At 41.1% G+C, this 22,620-nt stretch overlaps 1 protein-coding gene across 5 annotated transcripts in view; it reads left to right on the forward strand.

The window, feature by feature from the left end:
• Positions 1–22,620, forward strand: part of DAPK2 (death associated protein kinase 2) — a 52,025-nt gene that overhangs the window by 18,545 nt on the left and 10,860 nt on the right. For 4 of the 5 annotated variants that reach the window (XM_086756878.1, XM_086756874.1, XM_086756876.1 and 1 more), the window contains 5 exons: positions 7,250–7,471; positions 14,971–15,109; positions 17,987–18,116; positions 19,248–19,296; positions 19,979–20,005. In XM_086756878.1, coding sequence (XP_086613004.1) covers positions 7,250–7,471; positions 14,971–15,109; positions 17,987–18,116; positions 19,248–19,296; positions 19,979–20,005 — 567 coding nt within the window. Of the gene's footprint in view, positions 1–7,249; positions 7,476–14,970; positions 15,110–17,986; positions 18,117–19,247; positions 19,297–19,978; positions 20,006–22,620 lie in introns of those variants that run through there. The other variant, XM_086756877.1, reaches the window with a different exon arrangement.

Consider the following 22,620-nt stretch of genomic DNA (forward strand, 5'->3'; position numbering starts at 1 on the left):
GTAAACCTAAAATTAGATCTCTAAGCTGTGTTTTGGCTTCCTAACCACATAGGTGAATTATGTAGTTTGTATTTGTTTGGGGTAGGGTTTGTAAAAGCAAATAAACCCTTTTAGATTTGCATTCCCACAACTAAATGTCTCAAATGTGGAGGAAAAAAAGGACAAATTCATGTTTTTATTCAAACTGTGAACACCACCTGATATTGTGAAAGCTCGTTTTTTCAGTTCTCCTATAAGCTCCTCCTTCTAGGAGGCTGTCTTTTACAATATGATGCCTTGTGTATGTTGTTGTGCCCCAAATCTTGCATTCAGATACATAGATCATGTTTTGGGTAGTGGGGAAGGATGCTGTGAGACTAAAACATTTACCCTACTCTTCTATAGAAAATAATCTTAAATCAGAATCATGTGTTTGTAATTTGATGTAAACACAAGTCGGAACCATCTAGTTCCATCCCAGGGATGTGACTGCTGTTTTCAAGGTATTGCTGTGAGGTGGATGGATGAAGTGACATGCCTGAGGCAGCCCCACTTTCTGGCTGGGCTTTCAGCACCTAGGTGTTTGTTTTCCTCAGTGTGTGGAGAGGAAGTAGTTTAAACAGGATTGCTCAAAAAATGTGAAAGTTCTCCAATGTGTCTTTTACCTTCCCAGTGTCTAATATAGTTCTGAATTGCCATCAGGCTTGAGTTTTGTTGTCTTCCTACATTGTATGGCTTTGAGACTTCTGGTGTGAGGAGTTTCCTTCAAGGTTCTTAATTGTCCAGGATGTAATTACAGTGTTAAAACCCGCTGGCTGGCATACCAACCATAGTTTCTTTAACCCAGCTTCACTCTTGAGAGGCGTGCCTGTCTCAGCAAGAGCTGGAGTAGGCTAGGAAGAGCTTGGTGTAACCTTGGTAAAACATAATAAGCAACAACAAAACACATGAGGGCGGAGAAGATCAAGGGGAATGGAAGGTCATCTCTGCTCCCCTTAAAAGCATTTGCTTGTGTCCGCTCCAGTTCAATGACCTTTGCCGTCTGGTGCGGCAGTATCAGATGCGTTGACGTCGGTACTACCATGTTCGTACTGCGGTAGCTTGGTGTGCTTTAGATTGCTGTTTTCTGTTCTTCTCAAATGAAAAGAGCAAACCTTCACCTTTTTGGAATTTTCACCTCCCTACACCTGCTGTCGGTCAAAACCAACATCAAAAAAGAATAACAGATATTTATGGCACCATTCAAATAAAAAACTGTGTGGAAAAAGTTTTGCTCTGTTTTGCTGTGTGCAGTAGGCCGTGATTGCACCCTTCCACCAGCCTGGCCCTGTACTGCTGGCATTGCTGAGCTGAGTGGCTTCTCATCGCAAAGTCCAGCATCAAGCAAACACTTCCCAAATTGGAAACAAAAGGAATCCCAACTAAATTCTCAGACCCCTAACTGAGTTCGCAGGTGCTCCATGAAAAGAAAGGTTAAACTGTCTTGCATTCACAGTAGTCTGTGTGCCCCTAGGCAGTTACAAGACTGGTTGAGATGCTATTTGGTTTTATTCTTGTTTCCTTTCTGGTCATGTATTATTGTGCAGGAAAACCTAGTGAATAAAAATATGAATTGTTATAATTGCAATTCTAATGATGTCTAGAGACATTAAGTTAATTTATAGATCCAACTGTATGCTTACCCTTTAGAATTTAATTTCATTTTTCCAGTAACATTACCATCATTTTACAGACTTTAGGACATTAAGTACAGAAAGACAAAGGTGTTATTTTACATCAACTGTGTAGCAACCTAATTACTGTTAAAGTCAGTGGGAGGTTGCTGCCTAAAATCCCTTGCAAATCTGTTCCAAAATAAATTGTCTGGCTTGTTTAGGGAATTGAGTGTTGCCTTCTGACTGGCAGAATGCCAGAGCACTGTCCTTTTCCAGGTTCACTTACTTTTCAAAGAACTCCTTGAAAACATATTTCAGTGTAAAGTGTATCTGTTAACATGTTCTAAGGTGTAATCTATTTTATGGGAATTTCACATTTTAATAACTATGAAAAAATCCTCCTTTTTAGAATTCTTTAATGAATGAAATGAAGGTGAATATGGACAGAACATAAAGGAATAGATTGAACATGCAGAAAGGGAACGTATGTTTGGTATTTGGGGAAGAAATGGTTTTTCTGTCTGTCTCAAATGACAGACAGAATCAGCTTCCTGACTTCCCCCTGGAGCCAGGCAACCTGTAAACCTGTACTGTCAGCGCAGTGTTTTGTTTACATATTTTCAGCATTTCATGACAGCTACTCAGCAATGTGGTGTTTCTGGAATATAAGAGGAAGATTCATATAAATCCACACCTACACAAACAGTTGCTTAAAGGCTCTCTCTATTCTAACGCTGCGTAGCAAAACCACTGTTATGCATCGAGGCATTCAAACTGGCAGGCTGCACTTCTGTCATTCTCCCAAGTCAAATTCTGCCCCAAAGCATTATCCTCTAGAACCAGTATTTTAAAAAAATAATAATAATTGGAAAAAGCAAGAAGTCATCCTGTTATTCTGGAATGTCCAGTTTCTCTCTCTTCCCCACATCCTTTCCTGAACTGTACAACAATAAGCTGAGCTTGTGCTCCTGTAAAGCATGCTTCTGAAAATAGGCTCCAAAACCTCCTGGTAATGCTCTCTCTGTGTTCTTCTTCAGTCAAATATCCTAGATGACAGTAGCAATGTGAATAATAGATTGCCTTCATCGCTAGGATAAATTCCCTTATTAATAATAGACAGATTTGATGTTTTAGCTAAATATATTGTAACTCACAGGTTGCAGCTGCTATTGTTTATACTCTTGAGCTATTACAGTTGAGGACAGCCTATGTTGAATCTGTGACAAGGCTGTTTTACAGCAGTCCAAAGTATTTCCGAAAGAGAACAAACTTCATTTCTGGGGGAAAAAAAAAAATAAAATAAAGTTAGGAAGTGTCAGTGTCTGAGCTTATCTTGTGTGTGTTGTAAATGCTGTTGTTTATGATCCAAGTCATCTTCATTTCAGCAGTATACTAAAAAGCATGGATTTTGGCAAAATCATTTAGTTGAAATTTGGACATCTGAGCTGTGAAATTTAGTTTCAAGTCTAAGAACAGCCACAGACTCCCTGTGTGAAATCAAGTAAATGGCTTAATTTCTCAGTGCTGTCAAGTCAGGTGTCAGACATACTTTCCTTTATTCTACTTTTTTTGTAGTCTAGATGGAAAGTTTTGGGAAGCTGGTGCTGTTTGGCTCTTATGTGCTGAACGCAGATGCATTAGGAGGCACAGAAATGCTGTTGTCTTGGTCCTTGACTTTGCAAGCTGTAGTTAACAAAAAAACCCAAAGTGTCTCTGACTGTGATTGTAAAATACCAGTGAGACATCCTCTTTTTTCCACAGCTCTATGGGCCTCGACATGAATTATTCATTGAGTCTGGTAGAAAAGCAGAGCAATATGCTACCCCTTTCTACCCCTTTAACACTTGTTCAAAGACTTTTCTCCCTGCCCATCCCTTCTCCAGCCTTTAGCTCTTCTCTCAGTGTGCTTCAGCACTATCAGTGCCTGGCAAAGCGCTGGGCTACTTGTGTGGAGAGATACACCAGCTGCTGCTTTGTGACAGCAGCCTTTAAGGTGGTTGGAAAATACTATAGCGTTACCTTGTGATGCTTTAATAAAGACCCTGGGAATTCAGGAACAAGCATGGGCAAAGCAAATGTGCTCTGCAGTGAGCAGGGAAACAGGTGAGCGTGGGTTATGGGCGGTATCGTGCGTCGTTTCATTGTACCTAGGCTAACAGATTGTGCTTTTGTATTTTCCCCTGTGGCTAGCAATCTTCTATTCAGTCATAAACTATCTCGGTAAAGACTGACTGCAAAAGCCTGTTTTTAAGGGATAAAGGAGGTGGCATAAAGACTGGGATAGGAGCAGGTGGAGCGTATGTTAACGGGTGTGCAGGGGGAGATACTACGAGATGACAAAGGAGTGGGTATTGTGAGGAACAATTGTCCCAGAGTGTAAGTATGTAGAAGGAGAAGAGAAGAATTCCCATGCTGTGTCATTATTTTTGTAAGCTTTTAAGTAAACAAAAATGTACAAAATCCACAGTATCACTGGACTTTTTAAAGACAAAAGTGACTGTGTTTGTTCCCATAATCGGCACTCACAAAATAATATTTTCTCCCTGAACTTTGCTGGCAAAACTTATGTCCCTAGAGAGAATTCAAGGAAGCAAATACAGTTACATTAGTACTGTGTCTCTTTAGAAAGTCTGGACCAAGCAAGATGTGTGTCTTGCAACAAATGAACAAACAAACAAACAAAAACATGAAACCCAAGATGGTGTCCACGAACAGCTCTCAGCACTGCAGAATAAACTCTTTTAGCAGAATGTTTAAGGCGAGTTTGGGGATTTTGCAGCAGGGATATAATTCTCTTTATTTCTCTAGGATTTGCACGTAATGATAAAATCAGGAGGCAGAAATATAAATGAATTAATGGATGTGACAAATGGCTGCAGTCTCGACTCCATTTGTGGTTGATTATTGCTGAAGGGCTAAGTACACTTTTCCCATCCGTTCCTGCCTCTCTCCTGAGAAGTGTTTAGGATACATGTGAAAATGAAAAACAAAATGTAGTACTTCAGGCTGTCTGGCATTGTTTGAACCCTTTGAAATGAGAGGCTGTCTTTGCCATGGAGTGTTAGCTTTTGAGAGCAATGGAGCACCAAGTGATAGCCTTAATTTTTAATTTCTTTGCTTTTGTAGGTTTAAGACAGACTCCAACCAGACATCTGTGTTAATGAAGCACTAAGTACGTTATATAATTATAAGGTTCTGAATATAATTGCTGTGCATGCTGCATAATTTAAGTTCTGACTGTACTTGAATCTCTCATTTACCAAGCCAATGAAGGATATAATAATATTGAAAACAATAACAGCTTAATGCTTCTACAGTGTAGTCGTGGGGGGTTGCACTTCATGAGTTTGCTTGTGAATCTTACAAAGAGATCCTGGCTGATAAAATCACAGTGGCTAAAGGTTAAGGTTATCTGTAAGATGAGTCTTTTCCTTGCAAGGCTGGATATAATGCCCTGAGTAAGGAAGTATCTGATACTAAACTTGCATACTGGGACTGGAAACCTGCCAGTTCTTGCAGAGTGAGATCTCGGACGTACAGGGTGTTGTGGCAGGGGAGAACAGGGCTGCTCTTGGATGTAAAAAGGAGCTCACTGTCTTGTCTCTTTGTAAAGTGGTTGGACATCAGCAGAGACTTCTGAATCTGAGGAGACAAGGGCTTGGATAAGATGGTTCTTGTGGTGGTAGGATCTTGCCTACCTGTTGGGTTTTACACATGGCAGGCAAGGGGAACTATTGGCACTGTTCTCTGAGGTTTGTTATTTATTAGTTGACTCTGGCTTCCTGGTCGTATAGCTTACTAGAGCTTTAAAATTCATTTCTACTCCATGGTGGAAATGCAGTGAAATTTTTTTTTTTTTTTTTTTTTTTTAAAGTATGATTCTATCAAATATTCATTGACAAAACCTGAGCCTTTTCTGACTAAGGAATGTTTGTAGGATATGGGGTGCACGTATGGTAGACTTAAAGTTCCCCAGCATGGATTTCAGCTGGGGCTCCTTGTCTCCAGATTACTGAGATTCTGCAGATATTGCTGACCCTCCCTCCATTTTGATACCGAGTTGCCAAAACAAAATGCAGCTCTCATGAAGCAATAGCTTTAGCCAAAATTTGTTTAACTGAAGTCCTATTCTGTCTTTACAGCTTGCTAGTTTTTCTTCTCACTGTAATCACAAGATGCATTGTATGTTTAAACAAAGCAGACTGACGCGCATGACCATATCCACAGGCTCAGTTCTCCAGTTATCTGGTGCGCTTCACCACCGCGGTAGTGTTTGTAACAGTGGATACATGGCCTGTTTGCAAGGCAGATTCTGTGGTCTTTTCTTTTTTTCCCCTCTGCCTAAAGGAAGTTTGAGAAATCCCTCCTGTAACCTAGCAATGGAAAAATAAATAACAAGAAGTAACCCGCAGATTAAGGTTTCTGGCAGAGGAGGTATAGGGTTGTAATAAACTGTTCTTGCCGCTTGAAATCACAGATGTACTTAGGTGGGCTTTGAGGTCCTTTAGCTAGTGTCCAAACAAAAGTAGTCAACTTTTCTTTCAGTTCGTACTCTTGTAGCTTTTATTACAGAGATATTGCTCCAAGACTTGTCAGCAACAGCCTACCATCAGACTTACCAAACGCAGTCTCCGAGTGCTGCTACTAGAGTCATTTTCCTTGACAGCTGTTCTTGGCACTGCAGCACTTCTGCACTAGCTCCTTGTTTTCCACCAGCTCAAATTCAACATCCCATTTTGTTATGTACTTAGCACATCATTATGTCAAGGTCTGCACTAGCAGTTAGTAGTAGTTAGTAACAATTGTCTGATCTTGAAAGGCTCCCACCGCTGCAGCCTGTTGGGTTACTATTAATGGAGTTAATCATCTGTCTTCCAAGTGTTTCCCTTTTAGGAAATAAGAGGGAAATTTTACAGTTGGACTGGAATATCTTATTTTAGGAGACACAGTGAGGACAATTTTATTGGCAAGTTGCAGCTACATGCCTTTTAAACTTTAATGCAGCCACTTTACTATTTGGTACAGTAGGAAATTCTTTGTCCTTGAAGCGCAGTGAGAAAGCTGCACTTACTCTAGTTACACTTACGGCTAAATTATCAAATAAAGTGCAGAAATGTGAATAAACCATTCTTATTTGAAAATTGATTACTGGAGGCCAGTTCTACACTTCAAAAGGGTTATCAATCATTTGGATTCTTTTCTGAGAGATTATTCTTAAGGGAAATACCCTAATGCATGCATGTCCTTTCAGAACATCCAGTGGTGTGTTGCAGACTTGAATGCCTTAAGCGTTACCCAGTGAAGGAGTGGCAATTTGAACCTTGTGAGGCAGATCTTATTTATTCAAACATGAACTGCTTTTTTAGAGATTGTAACATCTGTCCTCCCTTCTTGTCAGACATTGTTTGGTTTTGCTAAATTTCAGACTCTATGCTCTAGTGACTTGAACTGCAGAATTCTGACAGTCCTCACTGTTGTACCAAGACAAAGCTTGCATGGTTAGTAGTGTTGCTCGGGGATTGAGGGATCAAGCTTTATATATGAATGGCTTATTTGGGAAGCTGTGACTGTATGAAAGCTTTAAGAGAATTTTTGTTATCTTCTTGTCCTTGCAGTGGCCAGTTTGCTATAGTGAAGAAATGTCGAGAAAAAAGCACTGGTATGGAGTACGCTGCTAAGTTCATTAAAAAACGTCAGAGCCGGGCCAGCCGTCGTGGAGTGAGACGTGAGGAAATTGAACGGGAGGTTACTATTCTGCAGCAGATTCTGCATGCCAACATCATCAAGTTGCATGACATCTATGAGAACAAGACGGATGTGGTCCTCATCCTTGAGCTGTGAGTAAGGGACTTCCTATCCTCCAGGGTACGATGAGCTAAATAGGAACAGGAAGGGGCTGCAGAGGTTGCCAGAATGTAGAGGCACTATTAAATTGGAGCTGTTGTGTTCTCAGGCCTCGCAGATCTTGGCAGGAGAATTGAATGAGATGGCTGGTAAACAGCCCCGCCCCGCCCACCCCCGACAGTTCATCTGTGTGCCCTGGGATACAGGTGCACCTTGACATCGGCTGAGGCCATTGTTACTGAGCCAGGGAGTGTTGTCAACTTGAAATCAGTTTACTAACAGAGGGATTACCTCATGTCTGCCTAGCGCTGCCCCGACGTGAACCTTGGAGGAAGCACAAATGGCTACTGAATTCTCATTTTATTTTTCTTTCTGCTTTCATCTCTTCCAATGCATGTGAAGCCATCAAGTCCATTGCAAAATTTGCAGCCATTCGCACTACTCCCATAGCTTCCTCATTTAGAGGAGACTAGGGGAGAAGAGGGCAAGGGAAGAGATTTTTTTTTTTTTTTTAGTCCCTAGACTTTGACTATCAAGGGCGAATAGCAACAGGGTGGGAGTGAAGGAGAGCTGCTCACTCTTCTCTTCTTTCCCCCTGTGACAAGGGAAAATCCCTGCCGCTTAGGTCCTGCTGACAAGTGAACCCCCCCCAACCAGGGGATCTGTGGACTGCTGTAGCTTCACCCCTGCATTGTGACCCACTGGATAGCCAGGCTACTGGTTTAGGATGATTATTGGGTATATTTGTCTATGTAATGCAAACTGGTTTATACTGGTTAAGAAGAGAGTTAAAACCAGCTAGCAGAAGCTTCTCTGTCTAGGCTGAGGGGACAGTGGCTTATTTTGCAGAACCTGTGCATGTCCCTGCCTGGAAGAATAAATGCACAGCCCAGGGAAGCCGAAAGTGTGGTCAGGAATCATCTTAGCAAAGCCTTGGTTTAAGAGCCTTTGCTTAGTTGATACATGAGATTACACTTTGGGGAGTCACCTTTGATGCTTTTGTCTGTATTTAATCTTACTGACTGAAAGGAAGTGAGAGAACCTGGCTAACCAGTGTTGCTGTGTAGAGAAATGCCAGTTTGTTAGAATTTGAAGCAGTATCAAAATTGCCAGTCTCTGCTAGAGCTATTAAATTACCTGTGTGAGTTCTGTTTGGCTGTTTGTTCCATCAGCCTAGAAATACTCCATCCCAAAGACATCAGCTGTTGCTTACACTCTGTTGCCCTTCCTGTATGTTTGATGGAACTGAGGTGAAACATTTGAGACAGATGCAGACCGTGGACTAATAATGTCATCTCTTGTGATACAACTTGTTTTGAACATGTTCTGCCTCTTTCTACTGCCTGGTTTGAGATTCTGAAAGTCCACCATTTGGACAGACCTGCCTGATGATCTTTTGGAAAGGTGTCGTATCATTTTAACGGTGTTTCAAAGTCAGTACATTTTGGGGATTGCATGCAGGGGTTGGCTATGTGACGTTAATCTGAAATGAATGTGGAGGGTAAAGTGTGCACAGTCACTTCAGTGCTGACACTAATGTTTGTGTAATGCAATTTCTTCACTTTTTAAAAATGTAATGTGATGTAGAAGGACCCTAACAATAAGTTAAGTAAATAAGTCTTTCCAGCCCAACCTGGAGAGCTTTGCTCTCGGTAAATAGCATTTTTGCCTCTGACCTTGCAACCTGCTATGAGTCAAAATGACATTGGAAGAGTTATTCCTGCTTATGTGACTTCAGCGTATACTGGAGAGGCTAAAGTAGAGGTTTTGTGAGAAGGGACTTGTGATATCCCAAAAGAACAGAGTTGCTTTGGCAGAGCTAGAGCAGGACACATGAGCCAGTTGCAGCAGTTTTCAGGATTACTGGTGTGCGATACCGAGGGAAGATTATTAGAGTAACTAATCTGTCAGGTAGACCGAATATACTGACGTGTTAGATGCTACAGGAAATTGTCATCACTCTAGGTAGGTCATGTAATTCATTTCACCTTCCGCTGCTTGCACCAGGGATGCAAATTCTTCGCTGTGAAGTTGGGAGGGGAACAAAGTTGCCTACTGCTGTTTGGCTTTTTGTTCTCAGTTTCTCTTTGCCAGCCATTTGGGTGTGTATTAGATTTGACCTGTAGCGGCTGGAGCGCACAGAAAGATCACTTGCTCCTCTGCATTGCATGTGCAGCTGAGTGCTGTAGAACATTTGGATGTCCCCAGATTTAATAGTGTTACTGTGGATGTGTTAGTTTGAGAGCCATTTCAAGAAAACTTTGCAGTTGCCTAACATCAACTACTGAGTAGAAAAAAAATCTCCCATGATTATAATTTTATCACTTTTTAAAGATATGAAAAAGGGGAGGCACCGTGTGGTTGGGTCTGTTTATACCCAAATTTATACTGGGACAATAAATTGGTGTGAAACTAGGCACTTGTTGCCATTCCAGGTGTTTCACAGCTGAGGATCAGGACTGTAACAGAAGTGAGTGACTCTGTGTGCACCGATGACCATATAGACCAATGTCCAGAACGTCTCCTGTACGGTTCATAGTGTGTGCTGTTGGTCTACCTTAAGTTGAAAGGGATGTAAATTATCTTAGTGCATGTGCAAATTTATATCTGTGTGTATCTGAATGGCTCAGCATTCCTAATCTCCACTGGGAACCAAGGGAAGCCCGAACACTGTCACACAAAGCAGAGAGCAGAACTGTGGGTGTTTACTCATCGGAGTCAGGAATGGAAATAGCTCTTCTGGTAAATGGAGCTTTGCTGGTCAGAATGTATGGACTTGGCCTAAGGGGATGAAATTTCTCATGTAGTGAAGGCAGCTTTTTTGGGCTGTGTCCTGCTTTTTTGTGGAATCGATATCGTCTGGTTTACAAAGCTCTGAGTCTTAGAGGAGCTGTGCAGAGGATGACATATCCTTTATCTGTCAATTCCTGGTACTAAAGTAAAGCTGTAAGCAAGGAGGCAGTCTGAGGTCTTCTGTTTCCTACAGTTTTTAGGTAAAGAGTAAATGATGCAATTTTTCTTTATGTATGAGTGAGGAAATACAGAGACACCATGGCTAAAGGTATGTAGACCATATGTTCCCTAGGGCACCTGCCTTGACCTTTTGTGTGTGGAATCCTAGCAATGAAGCTTTGATCCCTGAGTGCGATGAGATAAGCACTAGCTTTCCAGGGGAGACAGCATTTAGGCCAGGGAGCATTTCTGGAGATTGATGTGACTGCTGGCAGATGGCATGTAAGTGATGGTAAGCATCTGTTAATTTTTAAGTATATGCTTATGGCTAAATGTTGGTCTCTGAAGCCATGCACTGGAAGACAGGAAAGGAGCTTGGTTTTTCTGACCGGCAGCTACTTTGTGCTAAAATGACCTCCCATTTCATTATCATCTGCTTTTTCCTGTCCTCACATGGCTGGACGTGTTTTGGGTGTCCTATTGTCAGACTGTAGCTTATTGCATTTTTTAAAGGCTGGGTGCACCAGGTTGACCTGATTAAGGCCACTGCATTCAGCTGCTGTATACAAATTGAGGATTATGATAACTGCTAATAAAGATATAATTAAATTATCTCTGTAAACAGATGATCTCTCCTCCTGACATGCTGATATCAGTCTCATACTCCCTGCAGTTTATCAGAAGCGTTGCAGCACCTGGCCAATCAATCTTACACTGAGCTCTAGTGGACTTCAGCTTCAAAAGAACATCCCCATTATTCTTGATTAATTGAAGAAGCTACCCTAATGTTTAAAAGAGGCTTTGGCTGAAATGCTGACCCTCTCCCAGACTGACTGTCCTGGCACAGGTGAGACTATCTCCTCTGTACACAGAGGTTGACTCTACAGGTGCTGTTTCTCCTGTGCCGGAGCAGGACGAGCATTCCCAAGTCCACTGCTCTTACGTGCAGTTTGGCAGGTACACACTTTGCCCTTCCTGGTGCACGTTGGTCAGGGATATGCTCCCCACAGTTTTTTGTGACCTTGCTGTTCTCTGTCTCTTGGGCCCTGCCTTGAGGCTGCTTTGCCCAAACAAAAGCAGCCTCAAGGCAGGTTCGATTGATATACCGGTCTCCTCTACTGGTAAGTGTCAAGGTTGTGTACACAAAATAAACAGCTATTTCCAAGACGTAAGGCAGCATTGTTGTTTGTCTTTTATTGGGCTTTGAAGGAAGAGCAAAGGTATCATTTGCTTGCTTCTTTGTTTGATATGGGAATAAGGTGACATGGTAAAAGGGAAAGAGATGGAGCCAGGGGAAGGGATTGTCCTTTGAGAAAGGAACATTTGCTCTTTCACAGGTGGTGCTGATTTAGGAAACACACCTCCCTGGATGTTCAAGTGTGACTTGTAGTGCAGTTATAAGTGTTTTACTGCAAAGGAGTTAGTGCTGGACTGCTGTTTTTCTGAGATTTCATAATGGCTGCCTTTTGAGACTGCCACATCTCTTCTGCCTGAGGGTTTCTCTGAGTTCAGGTGCACAACTTGGATAAGAATGATACTGTCCTAAACTGCTTACCAGTCTCTTTGTACAATTTACTCAGAACTGATTTTAAAGCCTGAGTCTTTGTTAATGAGAAATCATCACATCTCTTCTACTGAATTTTCCTTTAGATTACTCTTCTAAGATCTCTGCAGCTTAGGCCAATGTCTTTGGCTATACAACAGGAGGCTGTACTGTTTGTAATGTATGCCGATCTCTGACCTTCAGAAAATTAAGTGCTCATGCAGTTGTTGTAACAGGGAGTCTTTTGCTGATACAGTGACAGACAGACTTCAGACTCCCTGAATCTTTTTTTTTTTTATTTCCTTATTTATTTTTATGTTGTGTTCTGTACTTTGGAAGTCCCCCTTACCTAGCCTGATGTGAGGCTAGTGTGAGCAAGAGAGAAGAAGGAAAATATAGCAAGGACATAGCAAGGAATCTCCTGGCATTCTTGCAGGCTGTACAGGTTTTTCAGTGGTGTCTTAGACATAGGTGGTTGCTCAGGATGTTGCTGAGGTTGCCATTGGAGCAAAACTCCTGGTTTGCCTTGAGCAGCTAACCCAACTGTTTCAAGTGACCACTCTTGGGGGCAGCAAGAGAGAAAGAGAATTAAGTACCTCCAGTCTGGGCAGCTAAACAATTTTCTGACATTCCTTTGTGCAGCAAAGGAGATTCCTCAAAAGAGTTGCCAGCCTCCTCCAGGCAGGAAGGTGTCCTCCTCTGAAATTCTTAGCACAGTCCTCTGTGCCAGAGGAAGGTGAGGAGAACGGCTTTCATAAAGTGGCTCAGCATGTGTGCTCTCCTTTAGGTGGTATCTTCTTTTGCTGGTGTTGGAGGACCAGAGGCTGGCCTGCATGAGCTGTTGGTCTGGCCCAAGAGAAAACTTTTTTCTTCTTTTTTTTTTTTTTTCAATACTGTTTTATTCTTAGTCCTGATTAAAGTCCACCTTAAGGAACAATCACTGAGGAGATTTTACAGAGTAAAAGAGGAAGAGATTGTAGTCTGCATAGATGGTTAAATTGCAGAAAAGTACAGGAGGTTATCCCGGTACAGCTGGCTTTCTGATGACCCGGCCATAGTGCCTGCCACAGGTGATTGCTTATGTGCAGCTTGAACAGAAATCATTAAGGAAATGGGCCTTGCCTGCTCTCTGTACACAGATTTCACCAAAAGGCTACTTGGTTTTACTTACAGATTTCTTTACTGGCTTGTTGGTCAGCTGTAATAATTTTTAAACTGACGAACCAAGGCACCTAAACCTACTACAGTGAGGAAAGGAGAAAGTATTCCATGGCTCCTGAAATGCAGGGTAAAACAAAACGTGTCCAGCAAGGCTGATGGTAGTGCTGAGACCCTTGGTCTGTGTCACATACAAAGAAAATCAGAGACCAAGTCAGAGTCTGACAGGCTGAGTCACTGAAATGAGTAGGAAGGAGAAGGCAGCAGCCAGAGACAGCAGTTGCAACATATTCCTAGGTCACGTAAGTTCTTTTTTGTTTGCCAGCCGTTTAGTTGTAACAATTAAAGCATCAAGTGACTTCTGCCCAGGTGAAGTGAGGTGGCTTCTCAGGTGAAGTGTCCTGCCTTTTGTTGCTTAGAAAGTTTCTGCCTATGTGAGAGCTGCAAAAAAATATCTGGTAATCAATTCTCAAGTCAGTAGGCCCTGTGTAAATCTCTGCCTTTGGAACAGCAAGGTATGCTGTCACCCACAGCAACAGTAGAAGCTAAGAAATAAGCCCAGTGTCTCTGTGGCTTTTAACACGTTGTTCTTGTTTGCAGTTGTCCTCTCTTTCCAATTTTTGTAGCTGTTCACAGTAGTTTAATCTGAAAGAGGCAGAGTAGGGAATCACCGTCTTGTCACCACCGGCGTGACAGCCTGGGGTCAGCAGAGTGATTGCACCCAAGACCTCTGCAGTGCACAGTCTGATGTAACTTGTCTGTGAGTCACAGCACTTTGTTAACTCAAAGCATTTGAACCTGCCAGTTCTTTGCCAGGTATTTAATTAGACAGCAGGGCCAAAAGCTTGTTTTCCAAAATGACTGTTGGATCTCTCAAGTCTTCTGCTTGCACTCTGAAGGTGAGCACAGATGGGTGGTACCTGAGCCCAGGAGCAATAACTGCTTTGTGGGTGCCCCCACCAGTAAATCTGAATGAGAATGAATCAATAATATCAATGACAATGTGAACTGGAAACAATAAATGCAAGTGTAATTATGAATAGCAACTGCAAACAATGCCCAATTCAATATTTAGATCATCCTGTTTCATAATATATAGAAAAATAGCACTGGAGCTCTCAAATCAAGGCACAAAAATGTAAGTAGACATTTTAGGTACTAAATATACATGGAATGTATTTCAATTTTTATGTGCAAACTCATAGTAATTAGTAGCACTTCCTTGATTTGGGAGAACAATTTTAGGTACCTTCCAAGCTGCTACATTCTGCTTTCTTAAAAATTCAAACAAAATAAATGCTTTCCTGTCAATTGTGTCAGACAAGAATCTCTATTAGTAAACAATGTAATGGCTGTTCTGGAAAGAAAAGAGATTCTGTTGACAGATCCTATTGCCTCATGTTTCTGATTGCAACTGATGTAAAGTAATTCTTTACCAGTTGTTGACTATTACAACTTGTTCTGTTTCCTCACATCCAAAATGAAAATGTTGAAAAATAGCAGTTGAAGTGGTTAACATCAAAGTTTATCTATTGAAATATGTTTGTAGATTCATGGAACAATGTACCTTTTTTGGATCCTTTGTAACCCTTGATGAATCAAACCTTGCAGCATCAGTGAATAAAGGAAAGCTAGTCCTTAATTTAAGTGGAGAGAGCTGAAGCCAAAAGGAAGTTTTGGCACACCTGGGACCAGAACACAAAATTCTAGATTGTCTGCAAGAATGGTCTTTTTCTAACCATATGGAGTTTTTTTTGCTACATTAGTTTTCTATGCTTACATTTATTTTGTATTTTACAATGTGGTAGATAACAGGACGTTTTCTGGTGTATTTTGCAGAGTTTCTGGAGGAGAACTTTTTGACTTCCTGGCACAGAAGGAGTCTTTGAGTGAAGAGGAAGCAACGAGATTCATCAAGCAGATTTTGGATGGTGTGAATTACCTTCACTCTAAGAAAATTGCTCATTTTGATTTAAAGGTAAAGATGTTGATTTAGACTTGTTGTTTTTTAATGATGGACTGTACCTTCTACAATTTCTTAAATATCTTGTATTTGATACCTAAAATAATAGGTAAGACCACTTTAAATGCACTTCACAGCTGAGTGCTCTAAGGAAGACAATCTCTTTTATCAGGCCTGTGGTAACTTTTGGATGGGCTTACATATTTACTGACCGAGAAAAAGAAATTGTAAGTGTTCATCCTTCAAATGTTTGCATTTGTGGTATCTTCCCAAGCATGCTGTTTTTAAGAAAAAAAAAATAGAATTCTGTTCAGAAGAAATGCATTTTTGGGAAGAGGAAGGCCAGGTCCAATTGCTGCTTCCATTCCCCACTGTGTTTAGATTTACATGAGGAGTATGTGTCATCCGGTGAAGTTTTGTTAACAAAAAGACTTCTTGCTTTCTTAGGCACTTAGAGCCTTGAAAGCACATCACACAGAGCTCTCTTCCTACCATTTCAGGTGACATCTATAGCTTTGGTCCTTGACTTTGAGATCAGTATAACTGGCCTAGGCAATATAGAAGAGACTGTCTCTCTGTCTCCTTTTAATTGTGGCCTACCTAGGTGAATGTGCTTCTCTGAAGCTAGAAGTCTGTTGTCCTTGGAAATGAAACTAATCATGTGTTAGAGTCCTCCCAGATTCTCAGTATATATGTGCTGATTCCTCGTGCTAAGTGTGTGCCTAATGCTGTCTCGGTCTTATGCTTGGCCTTGATTCAGTGTTAGAGGCATATATGTAGTTGCAAATTATTGCAAATCACGTCTAACCCAAGAAACTAGTTAGCAAACTACTGCCCAAATCTTCAGGGGGTGCATGTGAAAGTGTAGGAGATGTGCGAACACATGAAGCATGTGCACTTGGTTTTGAAATTACTACATGAATCCAGAAGCCAAAGACTGAAAGTTTTCACTGTTTACTAGAAAAAAGTGTAATATCCAGTGGCATGAAATTATTGTGAGACTACAGTTGCAACTTTTTCTGTACTGATCTCTAGCTACTAATTTTGGTATTTAATGCCAGTTATGTCAGGTGGTCAATGAAGTTGTTACAAGAAATGCAAGATAGAAATCAGAAAGGATAAGAAAAGAATAATTTCTCTGATGGTGAATGTCAAATTACCTAAAAGATGTTCACACAATAACTTTCCTGGGTTTTACAGGACTGGGTTTGGAGTTTTACTAGTGTTAAATTAGACATGTATTCTTAAGCAGTGATCTCATTAGAGAGATGATGATTCATAATTATCTCATCATTTGACAGGGCTCCATCGACTGCAGTGGAGCTACAGTGCCTTACACCACCTAAGGAACAGAATACTCAATAGGTAGTGAGGGGGACTTTTTGCCATTTCAGACTGTTCTGTCTGCTCTAAACAAGCTTACATCGTGTATCTTGGGTGAGCACATATGCCCTAGATCCATGGACGAAAACGAGGCTTGTTAGTGTGAGGCTAAAATATCCCTGGTCCAATGACTATGACAATAAATTATTCGTATGCTGTCTTTCCCAGTGCAGCTCTGACTGAGCGTGTGTGTTAGCAGGAGCTGCTTCCACGTTAGGATCTGCTGTGAAAAGGCCAGGAAGCTGCCAGCAGGGAATCAAACTGTGTCACTATTGCTTTTCAGCTTATGATTAAATTATGAGGAATTAATGTATTAAAGCTCTTCATGGGAGATAAACTGAACCCATCGTTTACTCTGAAACCCGTGAAATAGGGCCATGGTAAGGAGTAACTAAGGCTGAGAAATTCAGTTGAAGAAATACGTTTATGAAATATCTGTGGAATCTGGTAGAGACAGTCAAGGTCTGTGGTTGAAAAAGTTAGCTTTAATTGCACAGTTCTAGCTTTGACTTTTCTCTACAGCACTGTGAGAAATGCCACGTTTTCTTTTAATAGCTTGCTATCGTATATGAGCTAGGACTTCTGATTCCAACTCTTTCCATTTTCTGGACTGTTCAGATAGTAAATCCTAGATCTTCCCTGGCCTTGTTGTTGCAGCTGTGAACATTTTCCTTCCAGAAGTAGGTTCAGATGTGACTATAATCTCTCGATAAGCATTTAATAAGACATCCTGCAGTGGGTTACAATACAGTATAGGAACAGCTGGGCAGAAATAGTGAGGTTTCCCAGTGTAAATTCCAAGAACAGATCAGTAAAATTGCTGTCAGTCAAAATATTCAGTGGTGCAGCTCTCCCTCGGGATCAAGCAATGGCACTCTATCTCTGCACCAGGTATCTGCGCTGCTTCAGCCACCTGCTAGCTGCTGTTACATGTGCTCCAGTTGTTGTAACCAAGGTAAATCCATGGAGTCACAGTGTGACATCTTCCCAGGAGGCCCTGCGGGCCAGGGATATATTTTCTGTTTTAAGAGGGGACAAAATAAACTGAGCTTCCACTTTGTGTTACATCACGATGCCGCTGAGCTGATAGTCTAGTGGCATATCTTGTCAGATTAGGGAGCTACAGAAGTTTGAAAAACTTCTGTCTCCTGTGAAGACAAGGGTGTCTTGTTTTCATCCTGGCAATAGCCATCATTAAGAAAATAAGCTAGGAGTGCTAACAGGAAGATAGAGAAAGGCAGATTTTGCATGAGATAAAATTAAAGGAATTAAGTATTACTCTTATGAGATTTGCTTTGATTTTATGAAGTTCTGGTCCATTCTATGATGTCAAATTTCACAGTTGTCATCCCTTTCTCAAAAGAATTAATTGTAAATGGTTAGGCACAGGTATGTATTTCTTGTTTCTACAGTGTTGTATATTTGAAGGAAAAAAAAGCACTGGAGAACTGTTACTTTCCCAAGATATTAATATTATAATAACAAAGATCTATGGTTTGTTATTTTTAGCCTGAAAATATTATGCTTCTAGACAAGAATATCCCTATTCCACACATCAAACTCATTGACTTCGGCCTGGCTCACGAAATAGAAGATGGAGTTGAATTTAAAAACATTTTTGGAACCCCAGAATTTGTAGGTGAGTGACTGACCCGTTCCTTTGTCTCATATTGCAAGTTCCGCAATATCTTATCAAAGGTAAGAAGTGAGGAACAGAGGTCTTTTCAGTTTCCTTTATATCAAGGTGATATGGGTGACCTGTATCTAGAGGATTACTTTATTTTTCTGGAATAGTTGACAGGTGCTTTCTGTAAACCAGATGTGCTACTCCTGTGAGAGCAGGTTCCTGCCAAATAAATATTTAGAGATGTAAATTCAGGATTGAGATTGTGAAACCCTGCAAATACAAGTTATAATTTTTTACTTGTTACCTAGGGCAAGTAAGCTCTCTGTGTTGTACACAGGTACACAATTACATGGGTGTCTCCCACTGGTTTCTAGGTAAAACTGCCTCACCTCCCATTACATTTTTTTTTACCTGATTCTCTTTTTCTTGCTTACTGATCATAACTCTAATCTGTCTTGGTTGGATTTTAGATTAATTCTACCCCTTTCTACTATTTTCAGTTAGAGGTTTAGGGGATGGGTTTTGCGAGGTGGGGGACGGAAAGAGAATTGTAATTCATATTCCGGTTAAACACAACCATCACAGACATGTTTTTTCATCTCATTACCTCACCTTGGTCTCTTCTGTTGCATGCAGTCTTATATGGGGATGTTTTCCAATGAGAAAATTATTCTTATAAAGATAATAGGGTTTGACATGGATAGCAATGGACTCTGGCATGTAATTTCAAGCTCTTGCCCAAGGACTGTTCCTTACTGGCCATTAGAAACTAGCTGTAATGGCACCAGTTAAAAACAAAACAGAAGCTCAGATTCTTATGTGTAACGGTATCCTTGGGAGGTGAAATAATGAGGTTTTTTTTGTTAAAATTTGCACTATAATTAGTATATAATATTTGCTTGACCCTTATTCTTGAGGGTTATTCTTGTTGCATTATGCTCCAAGTTACTCTACGTAATCTGGACACCTGTGAAATTGAATTTCTATCAGGGCTATAAAACTAGAAACAAGGCATCCTATAAATACCTTTCCTTTTCCCACCTTCCCTTTCTCCCTCTTGTTAATTCTTGACCTGCTACTCAATTCAACCTGGTAAAAATTTGTTACCTCGGTTGCTGATGTTTGATTATTTTTTTCTTACAGCTCCAGAAATAGTAAACTATGAACCACTTGGACTAGCTGCAGATATGTGGTAAGGTTTTAATGGTGGTGGGTTTGTTGTTGTTTTTGGTTTTTTTTTCCCCCTGGTTGCTCTACTACTTCTTTTTCCTAATTGCTCTGAATAGAATCCATTCTACTGCAACAACTTAAAAACAAAACAAAAATTTAAGTGCAGTTAATATCTCGTCATTCTATATTTCCATTTTTTATGCAGTATTTTAAATCAAAAGATAATTTCCGCAAAATTACAATGAAAAGCTTTAATGATGGCAGTTATGGAGTTAACAGTTTGCCACTGTCCACTGCAGAGGAGCACCCTTAAAAGAGAGCATGTTCCTGCAGCGCTCGTGACAGCTTTATTTCTTAGAGCACTGCATGCAGAGGAGACCTGCGTACTAATCCTATCTGTTGAGAAGGCAGGCAAAAGAGATCGCCTCAAATAAAACATCCGTGCTTCTATTTCTTTGTATTTCTGATGTGTACTGTAATAAATAACTGCTAGAGTAGAAATACATAGAGACTTCAAGTACCCACGTTGCTTGAAGTTATATGTAAAATTCACATTTTCCCTGAAACACCATTCTGCGAGAGAAGTTATCTAAAGCCGCAATGGCTCTCCTGCCTGTATAGCAGCTACTGTTGACTTTTTTGTATTGTCTACGTTGAGTACAGGTCATGTTGAACCCCTGCAATTAATCTCCTTTGTTTTTTAGGAGCATAGGAGTCATCACCTACATACTGTAAGTACAAGAGGTTCACTCCTGTAGAAGTGTTCCTAAAGCTTTCTTGCACTAGTTCGGAGCAGCTCTTCCCTTTACTCCTTTCAGAAAGGAGCTGCACACATGGGGTGGGCATGGTTTGTCTAATGGGCAAATGTCATTCTGCAGCCTTCTCAAGTTTCAAATAAGGGGTGTAAAAGCGGAGGGGCATTCTGAGCAGATAAAGAACAAACGTCTCTAGCATCACTGAGCATTTCTGCTCCTTATGGGACCTCATCAGCTCCAAAGGGTAGACGGAAAAGCCCAAGCGTATTGGTTGTTCATGGAAGGGCTATGAGCTACCAGAGAGAATAGAAACAGAAAATGGAATAGTACCATTTACAAGGTGAGTTATTTCAGGTGACAACAGGGAAGTTTTAATTTGCTTGTAAAGGCAGCAGTATAGATTACTATGCATAAATACGGTCATCCGTATTAAAAAAGGTGAATTTAAGCTGGGATAGGAGCAGAGAAGTTGACCCTGGGAACTGAGAATTCATCTTAGAGGAGAAAAAAGGGCTTGTTAAAGCCAGTAAAGCAAAGGCGGGTTGGGAATATCATTGCAGCCAGTAAGTACAAGGGGAAAAAGAAAGATACTTTTTAGAAGAAAAGTGTGTCAACTGGTGATGAATAAATAAAAGCAGGAAATTACGAGAAGCTCAAACTCTCAAAGAAATGAGGTTCTGTGGGCATCCTGGGGACAAGCAGTTGAGAGAGTTTTAAGATAGAGTTTGACAGTTTGTGAAACTGCTGTCCCTTATGCGATGGAGGGACAGCACTTGTTGCTTCAAGAATTCTTTCCTCTGGTTTGATATGAGAATGACAGAAGTGGTCAGGGATCCTTTGACCTAACTGCTTCTGTTGAAATCAAGCGCCTGTGACTGCTGGGGAGCAGCATATGCTGGATACTGCATGCTTGGAAATGTCTCACCCAGACACTCCTGCCCTAGGCTTCTGCTGTTCCTTATGACACTCGGAGGAATAACTGGCTGCCAGACTTAAAGAAGGTGCACTCTGGTATGAGGGGTTTGCACTACACGGCTCAGGGCTCAGTGCAAGTACGGAGGCTTGAAGGGGAGGGATTGTCTTTTCAGTGTGGAAAATAAATGTAGTGGAATTAAATCCACTCTTGGGCTATGCCCAAGGCTCAGACCTCAAAGCTGTAAAAGAGCTATGATCTGAGAAATCAGATCCAGTGCAACAAATTCCCTTCTGTCCTGTGGTGCAGAATAAGATAGCGATACTGATTGAGCCCAAGCTCAGGTGAAGGGGTTTAAAGTATTGTCCAGACCTTTACTTTTTATCAACACTCTGGTCTTCAGTGACGTGTACTTGACAAGACATTAAACTTTGTAAATTGCTGTTCATGTGTGTTCATAAGTGATGAGAGGAGAATTTAGGAGTCACAGATAAGCAGGTGGGAATACTTACCCTGCAACTACAGGGATGCACAGGTGGCCAGTTGCTCTGGAGGTTTTCCTGTTGCGTTGAGAGTTCTCTCCTGGGGGCAGAATAATGAAGCGGGTTTCTGTACCGTATCCAGTGTGGGGGATCTGTGTTACCTGGTCAGCTACTAATGTTTGCCATAGTCATTAAGGTTGAAAACTGTCTCCCTGCAAATGTTCAGGAAAAAAAAAGAGCATGCTTTTTATGATGGGAGGGGTCAGCTTGCATGATATGCTATGTACTAGAAATTTGTATGACTGTTGATTTTAAAGCCTTTTGTTCTGAAGAATTCTGAATAAATGAGGTATGTTTAATGACACCGCCTACTTTAGCAAACACGGCAGCAATCAAATGGATGCCAACATCAGATGTAGAGATCCAAATTCCTACAGGTCCTTAATTCAGTAACCAGTGGAGAGATTCACTGGGTCGTAAGGGTGAAGCCTCTGTTACTGAAGCCTGCTATTAGATGTTTACAGGCACTGGGTCAAGATGACAAAAGTCATTTGCATTAGGTGTTAGGATTTGAGAATCCTCCCATTTCACAGACCTCAAAACTGAGTCTCAAAGATGAAAAAACAAGAAATCAGAGGAGAATAGAGTGCTGTTGGCTTTGGCTTCCAGTGAAGGGCCACGAGGTGGAATTACAGCTGCTTCATGGCACAGCTTTGGGAAATGGGAAAAGAAACCAAGGCTCTAGGGCAGGTTTCCAAGCTTTAGTTTTGGAACAATGCCCATGGTCTGTGGCGAGGTGCTTGCTTGTAGCCTTCTTTGCGGCCAGCAGAAATGGAACAAAAGCTTAAGAGGGAGTCTGTAAAACCTGTTAAGAAGTGAGATTGATTGTGGCTTATGGGATGAAATTTACTGCATCAAAGACAACTGGAGGACCTCACTCATGCTGCCTTGCTGTGTCAGCTGCTTTGGTGTCATTGTATGATTGTAGAGGGAGAAGAAACACTTTATGCACTCAAATGTTTTATTTTGTGCATGAAACTACATGTGGTAGCTGGGGACTGGGCTGAATGTCCCAAGTGTTCCCATCTAACTTTCTGCTTACCCCCAAATTCCCAGTCAACATGGTAGTGGCAATACAGAAAGGGTAAAAGGTCTGTTGAGCAGGATTGTGTAAGCAAGCACTTCAGTATTCAAAA

Source organism: Chlamydotis macqueenii, chromosome 12 (assembly GCF_036417535.1).
Source record: "Chlamydotis macqueenii isolate bChlMac1 chromosome 12, bChlMac1.mat, whole genome shotgun sequence".
NCBI classification, from domain to species: Eukaryota; Metazoa; Chordata; class Aves; order Otidiformes; family Otididae; genus Chlamydotis; species Chlamydotis macqueenii.